The sequence below is a fragment of the Nomia melanderi genome, chromosome 4 (genome assembly GCF_051020985.1).
Source record: "Nomia melanderi isolate GNS246 chromosome 4, iyNomMela1, whole genome shotgun sequence".
NCBI classification, from domain to species: domain Eukaryota; kingdom Metazoa; phylum Arthropoda; class Insecta; order Hymenoptera; family Halictidae; genus Nomia; species Nomia melanderi.
The window spans coordinates 7,740,084-7,752,531 of record NC_135002.1 but is presented as its reverse complement, the minus strand read 5'-3'; the positions used below and the strand labels follow the sequence as shown (position 1 = coordinate 7,752,531).

Sequence of the window (12,448 nt, the reverse complement as noted above, 5' to 3'; positions counted from 1 at the left end):
GTGATTCATGTTGCGTCTTTTCAATGGCTAAAAAAGGTTTTCGTTTAGAATGAAAACGTCGATTAGTTTTGAAGATTCGTATTTTCGAAAAGGTGTGGGACTTTTTAAAATATTCATTTTCAGGTGAGAACGAATTTGCACGTTGCTGCAATGGGGTATGTGTCGGGTGGAAGTTCGAGATAAATAAAGATGTTGCAGGTAAAAGTTTGTCCGCACATATTACGTCATTATCTATCGGGAATGTTGGCGGCGAGACCATTACTGTCAAAGGTAGAAGGTTACCAAAACCTTTGAAATAAAAATGCGCTGTACTACGTGCACCGTTTCCGAAACCAGAATGTCTGGGATCGTGTGCAGGAAACGCGGAAAGAAATTTCGACTTTCATCTTATATCAATTTCCCAAACACGAACCTTGGCGGATCAAAGGTTTATAGATCTTTCGGAATAAAGGATATGGTGCTGAGTCCATCGTTGTCGAGTTTAAAATTTGCCACACCGTGAATGGAGAACGGGAAACCGTACTTCCTGTCATATTGCAGCAATTCCTCAGTTTCAGGCGTTAAACTAGTATGTTAATTGAGTCAGTAGAGTTTTAGAAATGGAAAACTACGATTTACTGAGTACACAATTTTCAAATTTATAATATTTTGTATCACTGGCGAACACAAAATCACGACTAGATGGCTAGAAATAATCTACTTCGCGTCGAAAAGCGCAATTTTACACTTAATAATAATAAATTATCACCAAAAATGACAAATTTGTTAATATAATATCATAAGCTAAAAGATACAACTGTTAAATAATATAAAACATTCAACACGATCCCAATAGTATCCCCAACAAATTTCACTTCGAAAGGAAGATCCTTAAAGCCCACGAAATTCAAGAAATCATCGTCCACGAATTTCCCAAATTGGAGATTCCCGAGGTCAGAGGTCAATAGGGCTTTTGAAATGAGTGACACGGTACTGCACGGATCGTTTCCGAAGTTGCCCGTTTGGCGGCGATATTCGCGAACCGATTTGGGACCGTACCAAACGATTCACCGTCAGCGATCGACGCGAATCAGGCTGCGAGACGTCCACGTGGAAACTCGTTCGGTTTCGGAGGGCGACGCACGGTTCACGTTCGAGAAATGTCCCAAAATAACCTTCTGCAAGGATACAACTGTGAGTAATGGACATCAACAAATAAGAAAATAAAACGATTCCTCCGCGTCGATTTTATTTTTCTCGTTTTTTTCTTCATTTTTCTGTTTACCCTGTTACCCCTGTATCTCGCGAATTTGATAGCGTCGCGCGAGACCGGTTTACGGGTTCCAACGCGATCCGTCACTACCTCCGTTCTGTGAAAAATGAGCTGTGATAATGGCGGCTTTCGTTTATTTGCGAACAGCAGCCGGAAAAAAGGCGAGGGCTGCGGATTTTCTGCCGATCGCGTGCCGAAACTCTCGTCGGTTTGACAGTCTTTTCCTCGCCACCTTTACGATCGTTCTCGTTGGCTTACTGATGAAGCTTGGATTCGATGGCAATGGCTACCGATTCGATCCTGTGTTTCACGCGAAATTTGGATTTAACGAGACGCGCTGTGTACGTTGATAGAGAATGGCTTTTCACTTCGACTGAAATAATTTGTTACCATTTCCCGCATTTCTTGTTGTGACGTGTGCAAGAGTTTGTTAATTTAAGTTATTGAGGATTGTTGGCGAAATACGAGGAATTATTTTTGCAACCAGTCCTGTAATGAATTCGGTGTTGTGGATTTTTATGTGATACGAATTGTGAGTTTATGTAATTGTTGAGGGGATTAGTGATTTGAATACATATTTCGTGGCGGTAGCATTGATTCATGATGTAATTTTCGTGTGCATACGCGTTTGCGGGTAAAATTCGAGTAAACATTTATATTTCTCGATGGAAGTATTAATGTTTAATTTACTTTTAATTAGTCGCTTGATAGAAATGAATTTGTTAATGAACTCCAATAGCTTCTCATTGCGAAAAGAAATTACTCTTTTAACGTTGCCGGTGGAACGAATTCCTCTTTAAAATTATTTAATATTTCCGTTTCGTTTCATGGATATATTTCGCGTTTCCCGTATTCAGCATTTAGGAAAGAGTAAACGAACGAGTTACAGAAATAACCATTCGTCTGGGTGCAACATTGTCTAAGGATCGTCCGTGCTCGATAATCGCGATACATTGTATGAGGAGACATCTGTCCCAACATCGACAGTTCCATTTAAAATCAGTGTCTCTCAATCAGAGGATTTATACATTTTTTCATTAATTTCTTAAAACCTCAAAAACGATCGTCAATTTTTTCTTATTTGTCAAGATATTAATAAATTATAATTTTTTATTTTGGAACGATTCTTCCTTGGATTATTGAACACATCTGTTTTCTGGAAGAAGAAACGAATCAACTGATACACAGTTTTGGCTTGAAATTCATTTTCGGTCGCAACTTTGAACATTTTGATGTTTTTTTTACAGTTGCGTGAAAATGGAACGACCATTAAAGAATCAGAAAGGATTTTATCGGAGTTTAAAATGGAAACAGAAATTGTAACACGAAATTCGGGCGTTTAATCAATATCGAATAAGTAACGTGGTTTATTCATTCGTTCCCATTACGGATTCTTTTAGTTGAGCGCGATCAGATTGCGCAAAGTGCATAAAAGATTTGCTGAAGTAACTGCAGCTCCAGTAGGGAATGGATTATTAAATAAAAAAGGAGCCGAAAGACTGTCATGGCAGGTTTTAAAACACTAGAACGTCGTGCTCCCTTTTTCTCAATGGGAATCTTGAAAGCACCCTATTAGGAACATTGATGATCCTCCTTTTCAAATCTTCTTCTTCAAGATGAAAATGCTATTTTTAATTCATCAGTCGAAGCTTCACTGTCAAATTTTGAATGCATTGATATTATCTCAAAAGCACTCTAGATTAATAAATTGAATAGTTGCTGATGTATCTTAAATTTGTTTACCGGAAGAAAGAAACAAGTAAATGAAAGAAAAAACACGAAAGTATGAATCCTACTTTATGAATACAAGGAGTATATTAATCTATCCAAATTGTTACCGTTATCGTCATTAGTATAATTCAATAGATTCCATTCACTGTGCAAAGTGTTCGAATGAAACTAATTTTTTAAGGAGACTGTTATAGACAAACGATACTTTTCTGAAAACTTTAATCAGTTTTGCTATAAAATATCGAAGAAGGTTAAGAAGGAAATAAGATCCATCAAAGAACAGGATGTTCATAATAAAAGAAATTGCAATGTTCGTAGAATTTCTTCGTTGTTCTCCGAAATATTCTCATTAGAAAAGTTTATCCGCGTGGCAGGCAGTGGCGTAGCTTTTTTCTTAAATTATCCCGTTCAAGAATATTCAAAATGATTACTTCTACGAAAAGACAAGCAATTTTCATGAAGCGCCGTTGCACTTTGCAGGGGAGACCCAGTATGAAGATTCGCAGGAGCAATTCCCTCGTCCTATTCCGGACGAGGTTATCAGGTGAGCTTAAAACATTAACATGCATTCCTGTTAGGGCCGGGCTAGGTCAGGGTTAGACCTAAGTGATTACGGTGTAATCAGGTTTATTCTTGGATTTAATCCTAGATTTCTTTCTGGCGCGGTAAATAAGCTCTGATGTTTATAGATAAACGGAGCAGAGGTTTTTTTGCTTGGGAATTTTAATTTTGCATTCGCTTTTGAATGTTTTTGTTTCGTATGTAAATTGGACAATTTATTTCTTTACTGTTCTCTTTTGTGGTAATTTTTAGACTACCGATTTTAAAATTTTCGAATATTTCGATGTTTGGCAAAATTTTAGAAACATAGTTTGAAATTGCAATTTGATTAATGAGAGATGTTTGTTAATTATTGAATTACTAGTGTTTATGAAGTTTATGTGAAAGAAGAGAATACAGGTTCTGATGGAAGGAACGATGTCACTGTTGTACCTGGTTTGTCTTCTGCCAATGAACATCAGTTGATTCAAGTAATTATCAGTTCGATTCATTAACCAAACTTTCAATGCATCACTGGTTTAAATAATTTTCCCTGTGATTAGAATGATTGCATGAACCTAGACGTTGCCATTGATTCTGAAGTGATCAACATCGACGACAGTGTAACGAAATTTCTAGGGAAAGATGCGTTTAAGTACAAGGTATCCGACGAGATTCATTCACGAAAATTTCCCGGAATATTCACGGAAGACTTTCTTTAGATACTGGACCAAAATATCAATGTGCCGGAAGACAATGTTATGGTGTACTCACATCCAGTGGTCGAAGGTCCATCGTCATCGTCTACTCACATGATCGACAAAGATGATCCAAGATCGAAGCTCCATTTCGTGAAATATCTGAAACGCGATGGGAAGACTTTGAAAATTTGGGAGTGCGGGATCTGTGAGTAACATTAACTTTACGTAAACATTTAAATATTCCAACACTTACATGACTTATAATTGGACAAACTTTGAAAAGAGAAAGAAACAATGTTTACTTACAGAGGATCCCTCTTTCTTCGTTTTCGTTTAGTTTTCGTTTAACCAGCAAACAGTTGAGAACTCTTCCTTTTATTTCTCATAAAAGAAACGTTAAAACTTTTGCAACGACCCAGCAGTTACAGGCATTTACTATTTTTTAATGCGTTAAACGTCGAACGACGGAGCAGCATTCTATCCCCGATACGATCAGCAGTCGGTGGTTAAACACGCCGAAAAGTAACTCGGGGCTTAATATTCGAACTAGGTTCGAAGGAGTTCCGGCATCAGTACACGTTGATGAGGCATTTGCCGACCCACACCGACGAGAGGAACTTTAAATGCGAAGCTTGCGGGAAAGCGTTCCGGCAGCTATCGACACTGAGCCAGCACAAGGCGATACACAGCGACGCTCGGCCGTACGTTTGCGAATTTTGCAAGAAAACTTTCAACAGGTCAGCAAGTGAATCGATACGCAATTTCTTCATGACACTCCTCTCTGCATCCGAATCGGTTTCGCGTAACTTCGCGACCGTATGGAACCGTCAATACCCTGTTTCCCGTTTCCTCTGCCAATCACCTCCACCCCCTCGCCACGATTTCGGTGCTCGTTTAACCTCGTGCGCTGGAAAGACGTATTTACCATGCGCGTCGAGATGTTTTTGTTCCACAATTGCCAATCACGTCTTACGCGCATCGGTAGTTTTGTTGTGTTACGCACACCAGATTATTTTGAACTGTACCGCTCTTTATAAAGTGATGTAGAATCGTGACAATGTAGCGTTTAACAAAACGTTTATTAATAAGATAACAACGACGAAAAGATAAAAAGATAAAACTCTGCAAGTTTTAACATGTATGGGAGCTTTAAAACTCTTGCAGTCAGGTAAATACTCCGCGTCTGAGAAGTGTTGGCTATCGTTCGAGGAGAGAAGTTACACTCACGATGTTGCCACAGTTTTTGACGCGAAGTCGTCTTTAGAGAATTTTGCTTTCTGTAGTTCCATCTTACTCCATTACATTCGGCCTCGCTGCCGTCCTGTGCCATTGCCGCGCACCAATGAGGACTATGCGTCAAAAACCGAGGCAGCCGAAGCATCGTGAGTGGAAGAGTCCCCTCGCCTCGCTAACTTCTCGCTGAGAATAGTCGCCATCGCTTCTCAGCCGGAGTATTTATACGCTTCACCAATACTTTCATTTTCATGGTACAGTTGCTCGGTTCCAAACATTCTTTGACAACTCTCCAGTCACTCGAGATCATTCTGCTTGCAGCCGTACTTTCGTAGATCAGAATTTTCCTCTTGTAATTGTTTTCAAGTAATTTGGACGCGGCGGTCAACGTGTTACTGAACAAAATTAGTCTACACGCTTGTGTAAAATAGGTAAAAACAGAATTATTCGTGCAAGATTTTGCCAAATCTGTGAATGAATTTCCAACGCAAGAGATTAAAGCCGCGTTTCCCGTGTCTCGTTTCAAGCGTTCCAAAAATGCGTATAAAAATTCGGAACTGCAATCCGCCCGACAACGAAGGAAACTAATTATACACGCGTGCACGTGGAGCACGTCGGGTCATTAGCGTTTTGAATCGCGGCGAAATCGCGGACGGACGCGAGCCAGCGATCCTGGAATGGCGGAAGAAATTTTTTAACGAGCCCCACGTCCCTGTCCTTTTGTGAATTAGCGTTAACAAAGCGGTGGTTTTAAATGACCACGTTTAAACGTGGCTGATTCGGCTGAGAGGGCTGAAAAGTCCATTTTATTAAGAGTATTTTTTGAAATCATGATATTGGAATGTTCGTTAACCGAGGAGTTTTGGGGGACATTTGTTACTGATATGTTAATTGCTTTTTAATGGCGAATGTTTAGGTTCGTGTTTTCGATTTTATAGGGTGTCCACGCTGATTTCCCATCGAAAAACGCACTCCGAACATAAGCCGCACAAGTGCCAAGTTTGTGGGAAAGGATTTCATCAAAAAGGTAATTATCCTTTCACGAGAAGGATTATTTTTCATTAATTAAATGATTTGTATCGTCGCGAGAAAAAGTAAAATTTTCTTTTGTATAATTCATCCGATTGCCCACAATTTCAAAAACAATTGTAAAACTCGTCGAACTCACTCGCAATTAATTTCTCAAATTCAATAAAATATAATTTGTATACAAGAAAAATTTCACTAGAAAAATCAGTAGATAATATTGTATTCGTTCATTCTTAAATTCTTGAAGAAATATTTGAGCAGTGTTTAATTTTCCCACGGGACAAAAAGCCGAAATTGTCTGTAATCGGTCTCAGCGTGCGGGCATCAGTCAATATAATGCGGGGGATGATTACAAGCTTTAATGGTTGAACACCGTTTCGTTGCCAGGCAATTTGAGGAACCACGTGTTTACTCATACGAACGAGCGGCCGTACAAATGCGAGCTTTGCGGCAAAGGCTTCAATCAAATGTCGAATTTGGTGTGCCACAAGGTCAAAGCGCATGCACACGCGGAGAAAATGCAGTACGTGTGCGGAATCTGCGGCAAAGAGTTTCCGCGTCGATTCTCTTTGAGATCGCACGAGGAGTACAAGCACGGCATAAAGTATCGACATCCGGCCGCCTCTCAGCCCGAAATGAACGATCCAAACGTCATAAGAAAGTAGGTAGACGTCGCGGCGCGGACGTCGCTTAATTTGCTCCCTGACGGACAGCCTTTTCTCACGGATAAATGAACGCATCCTGAATGTTGATCTTTCTAGCTTTCCCCTGCTTTTATACTCTTTCCTTGTTTTCTTTTCACTTTCGACGTCTTTCTTTTCATCGATCCGAGCAAATCGACCCGTTTCGATCTCTAAAATTCTGGTTAAAGCTGTTGCCGATGGTAATAGAGTTTTGCTATTAAATGGATAGCCATTTTGTGAATATAGATTCTGTTTTACACACGTGAGAATTGAACTTGAATTTGAATCTTCTGTAGGAGACTAGAAATGAAAAAATTATGGAATTATACATTTGGAATATTTATTTTCAGTAAAAATGTTAGGATCGTTCAACTGCCGAACGGCGATCGTAATCAGACCATTGAAATTAGGGACAAGGACCCATTGCTTGCGGTTAGTAGCCCATCTAAGGTATCGATGATCAAATCAACTTTTATTAAAATTATGTTTAATAGGAATATGTTTAAAATAATTGTTAGTAATAGCGTAGCAACAATTTTTAATTAGCGGAATGTAACAAAAATCCAGTGAATCATGTTGCAATGATACAGTGATCATGTGATAAATGATAATACAAATTGATGTAATAATAAGATATATTGAATGAATATTGTTAAAGAAAATCTGTAACAAAGTAACTGTTATCTTCTTTTATTTTGTTAAAGAACTATTAGTGAACTGTTCAAATTAATCACTAGATGAACGCATGATCATTAAGCCTAATTACAATATATTTCATTGCGTAATGTTACAATATAGAAATAAATGTAATAATAAATACTATTTCTTGAAAGTCGGATGTCATGGAGTCCGTCGTGATCGACAAGATCGACACGAAAGCGATGGAGATGGCGTTACTCGAGAACCAAACGCCATTTGCCCTCTTCAAGCCTGCCAAGGGAATTCCTGTCCTTGTGAAAGTCTCACCAACTGGAACCCACAAAAATGTAATACATTTTCTTCTTTTCTTCTCGCCGTCGATTATCTATCAAATTCATTTTTCTACGTGTAACATATTAAGCATTATTTTCAATAATCTTCCCCATAATAATTATATGATTGATTTCTTGATAGACTCAGTTGATGCTTCCATAGAGAACATATTGTTTATTATTATTCATTATAATTTCCAATTTTTAAAATTATTTCCGTACATAACGTTCGCACATGACATTTCCAATTATTTTCTAACTGCAAAAATTCTAAAACATCTTTTTAGATCTTGACTCCAGCGACAGCAGAAGATCTACGAATAACAGGAAAGATGACTCTGAGCCCAACGATCACTTCCGACGTCGACAGGATCAAAGCTGTCCAGATAAAGGTGCCCGTAGTGGCCACTGTCATTCAGAACGTCGATCCCGACGGAAAAATCAATTTCATCGTTGAACCACCTGGTCCGGAAGACGAACACGGTGAGGATTACTTTCGTATGAATAATCGCAAACACAAGCGGCGCTCGGGAATAAGTGATGGCAGAACGTGAAATTCCAAAAAATAGATACTGCACGAAATAATTGAAATAAACCTTGAATCTTGATGCGAACGATTCAATGAAAGTCTCGCGGTTCTAAGTGTTAATGGTTTCATCGGACGCGAAACGTTTCGAGGTGCAATATTTTGAAAAATCTCGCGGCAACGTGGCGTTTATTTGGTGCATTGTCGACAGAGAGCCTAGTCACGGCATTGGATTCCCAGTTCACGTACGGTGAGGCCCCAAGAAACGAGCCGAATCGCCAGAATGGAACCGTTGTATCCTCGACGATGGAGGATTGCAACGAGCTGCTGGAACTAGCCGCCCAGGGCGGGATACAATTCGTGCGAGCCACCGAGGATGGTCGTTACGAGGTGATGAACAGATCGATCATGATTTTCCTGCTTATTTCTGCGCCATCGTTGCCACTTATCCGTTGCTTCTTGAACGGAGGAGTGATTTTTGTTTCCTCTAACTGCTGGCTATTTTTACGTTACACGAGTACGGAGAAAATATCAAAGGGAAAAGCTTGGTCTTAATGATTCGATTATTTCGCTAGTTTAGAACATTAGAGCATTCTCTTCTATTTTAAGGAACTATTTTAGAAATGTCAGAATTGATTGATTTATTTCATCGATTAAAAGATTCGTTAGATGTTGCGTTATTTCACTTTTGTGCCTTTACTACTATTGCTTTGAGTTTTCACGGTTTAGATTGCTTTCATTTTATTGTTCGTTTGCTGCTAGTTCGTTTACATTAATTCACGAACGCAGGTGATGACGAACAGCGAGGCTCGGGACTTGATGGCGCAGAATGCACATGACGTGACGATCCTCGACGGCGACGAAGCGGACGCGATTAATCTGGTGAACACACGCGGCAACGGGGAAGTCATCATCGGGGATTCGGATAATCAGATCATGGTACTTCACTCGACTTCGACGCAGAAACCCATGCCGATGGACGGCATCGAGATTCTCGAGGACAAAGACATTAGGATCCTCGATATCAAGAGCCTCGACGACCGTTTCGTGGACGGCATCAGTTTCCTCTCTCAGCCGAAAATCGATGATTTGATTCTAGGCCCGAAATCATTGTCCATCGACGCTGGACTGAACGTCAGCGAACACGACGACGAAGGTTAAAGTTCAATTGATTATGTCACATTCGTGTTATTCATGTTTCTTTTGAATCTTTCAGGAAATTATATATTTTTGTGCGGAAGGCGTCTGATAAGCGTGATTAGACAAATGGAATCGAATATTAAGTAAAGAAATATTTCATGAGTTTTATATTTGACGATGTTATAAATGATAATATTGATAGTATTCTATATTAAGTGAATTTTCTGTTTTATAATTAGTCGAATTTATAGCGAAGGTTTCGAGTTTAATTAAATAAGCGTTGTCATTTGTATCTGTTATTAATGTTTAATATTAATTTGATGTATAAATAATTCGATCCATTTCGAGATCACTGTGTAAGCGTTGCTATATTCACACTATGATTTAAAGGGTTATTTTAAATACGAATTGGCTGACTTTTATGATAGGTATAGGAGTACCGTCGAGTCAGCAAGAGTTAACAAACATTCTCAGCCATCGAAGCGACATTTCCACTTTATCAACCACCTCCCAACCTTCGATATCCTCCTTGTTATTGAAAAACCATCCCCCATTGTCAATCCTAAGTGAAACGCTTCCGTATTTGAAGAGCAACAATAGTTTAACTGAGGATCTGAACATTCTCGGTAGTTCAACGATGGAGGAACATCATTCGGTCTACGATAGCAAGATGAAATTGTCATCCGTTTTCGACGACACCGAAACCGACGGGAGTCTGATACCAATTAGTCAATCGGACATGAAGATTCTCGGACCGACGCATCATAATGCAAAGGTAATGACATTTTATTCAAAATACTTGAATGTATTTCATTAAATGCTATGCGAAATACTTTTTATCTCGATTCTGCTTTTCAATCTATCGTTTTAAAGCCACAACTATCAGTGTCTACATCAATATTACAAAATTGCCAAATTCATTGTTGATTGTTAGATCTTACGTATAAAAGTGATGATTAATTGTTATTGAGGATATTAATATTTAGAGAGTTGATGGAACTAATTTTTTGAAATTATGCAGTAGTACTTTCCATTCTTGTTCTTTCCATAAACTTCATTTGTTTGTTAAATACGTTTGGCGAATAATATACATTTCTACATAAATGCATTGCACAGCAGAATCGATGAAATATTTTAAACAATTTTCTAAGAGCAATGAGAAATTGTTATTTTAAACGTACGATGAAATTTCACACGAAGGTTCTCGGTAATATAACGAACAGTCTGCCGTCGTCGAAACTGTTCCCCGGCGTGGGCGAGGTGAAAATCTTGGGCCCAAAGCACCATACTCAGGACATGATGGCGTCGCAGTATTCAAACGTGAAATTACTTACCCCGTATGAACAGTTTTTGAAAAACACCGCTGCGAACACGAACGGCTGCGACACAAACGTCATGAACACTTCCAGCGGGTGCAGGAAGGAAGTGAAAATTCTAGGGAAGAAATTGGGAACTGGCATCATCACTAGCACGGAAGGTGGCAACGTTGTTGAAGTTGTCGAGGAGAGAACTAAACTGGTAACAGATTCTACTGTTCAATAAAATATGGTCAATAAAATGTGAACAACATTTTCAATAATTGGTACTGAATAATTCTCTAGTAATCTATAGAATCTATATTTCTGTAATCGTAGATACTTAATTATTTTGCAGTTATATATATAATATTAACTATTACAAAACGAATTTCTATAATTATTCCCAAAAGATGATGGATAGCGAGGGACTGGGGCTTTGCAACAGTGCAGAGAGCACAGTAATCTCGTCACCCCGTTTGGACAGGGAACTCACCGGAAGTAGCGGGCCCGACAGCTTCTTGATTCAAGTAAAACGCTTTCAAACGCACGAAACGAGGATGTTCATGCAACTGAATTTTTCTAGTTACTAATTACCACCGCCTGTATGTCAAAGATCGTTGTTCAAATATCATTTCCCCTCTAACGAAGATACTTTCTAAAAAAAACTCACACACTCTCTAAATACATTCCCAAAGAAATAACCAATGAAAAATGCATAAACATCCACTCTCTAATTAACGATATCCCGGAGATTCCTGGAACAAAGAGAACCTATTTACCAATCAATGCAGGCCTGCAGTCCGTGCGGCTCGGACTTTCTGAATTTCGAGAACCGACTGAAAGACGCTGTCTCACCCGGCAGCCATTTCGAGCGAGCCCAAAAGGATTCCAGAGACAGCTTCAGCTCCAACGGCGGTCTCCCCGATCTCGATTGATGAAGAATCCAATTCCACCCCCCGCCCAATTCCTCTTTTTAGTCTTGCTTCACCTCCGCGAAAGAGTTCCCCGAACGACGTCGAAACTTCGCTGGCGACCGTGGAAATCTTTCCGTGGCTGTGAAGGATTCAATTAGAGCACTTCGGTCGCGCGACTCGCACGTACGAGGAACGGGTCGATCCTGGTTTAAATTCCAACCGAAAGGCACCCTCCCGCCACGTCCCGCGACCCGGCGAATTAGCAAAATTTTGTTTTTACCTTAGAATACGCGCGGAACTCCCGCGTTCGACGATCATTAGAGCCTCCATCGGGGTAACGCTCATCCTCTAGAATGAATTTTTCGCGGTCCTTCCATCGTCAAAGAGAATACTTAGCCGCGGCGCAATGGAAATCGATGGTCCCGATGAA

General features: G+C 39.6%; 1 protein-coding gene across 1 annotated transcript; it reads left to right on the top strand.

The window, feature by feature from the left end:
* Positions 1-1,071: 1,071 nt before the first annotated feature.
* On the top strand, positions 1,072-12,039 carry LOC116435046 (uncharacterized). The gene is made up of 17 exons (XM_031994143.2): positions 1,072-1,173; positions 3,464-3,527; positions 3,909-4,014; positions 4,087-4,185; positions 4,246-4,429; positions 4,775-4,961; positions 6,396-6,484; positions 6,874-7,147; positions 7,520-7,601; positions 8,003-8,155; positions 8,428-8,623; positions 8,878-9,056; positions 9,456-9,822; positions 10,235-10,581; positions 11,007-11,324; positions 11,515-11,631; positions 11,896-12,039. Exons 1-17 carry the CDS (start codon positions 1,140-1,142, stop codon positions 12,037-12,039), a joined length of 2,940 nt encoding a protein of 979 aa, XP_031850003.1. The 5' UTR covers positions 1,072-1,139.
* Positions 12,040-12,448: the final 409 nt, after the last annotated feature.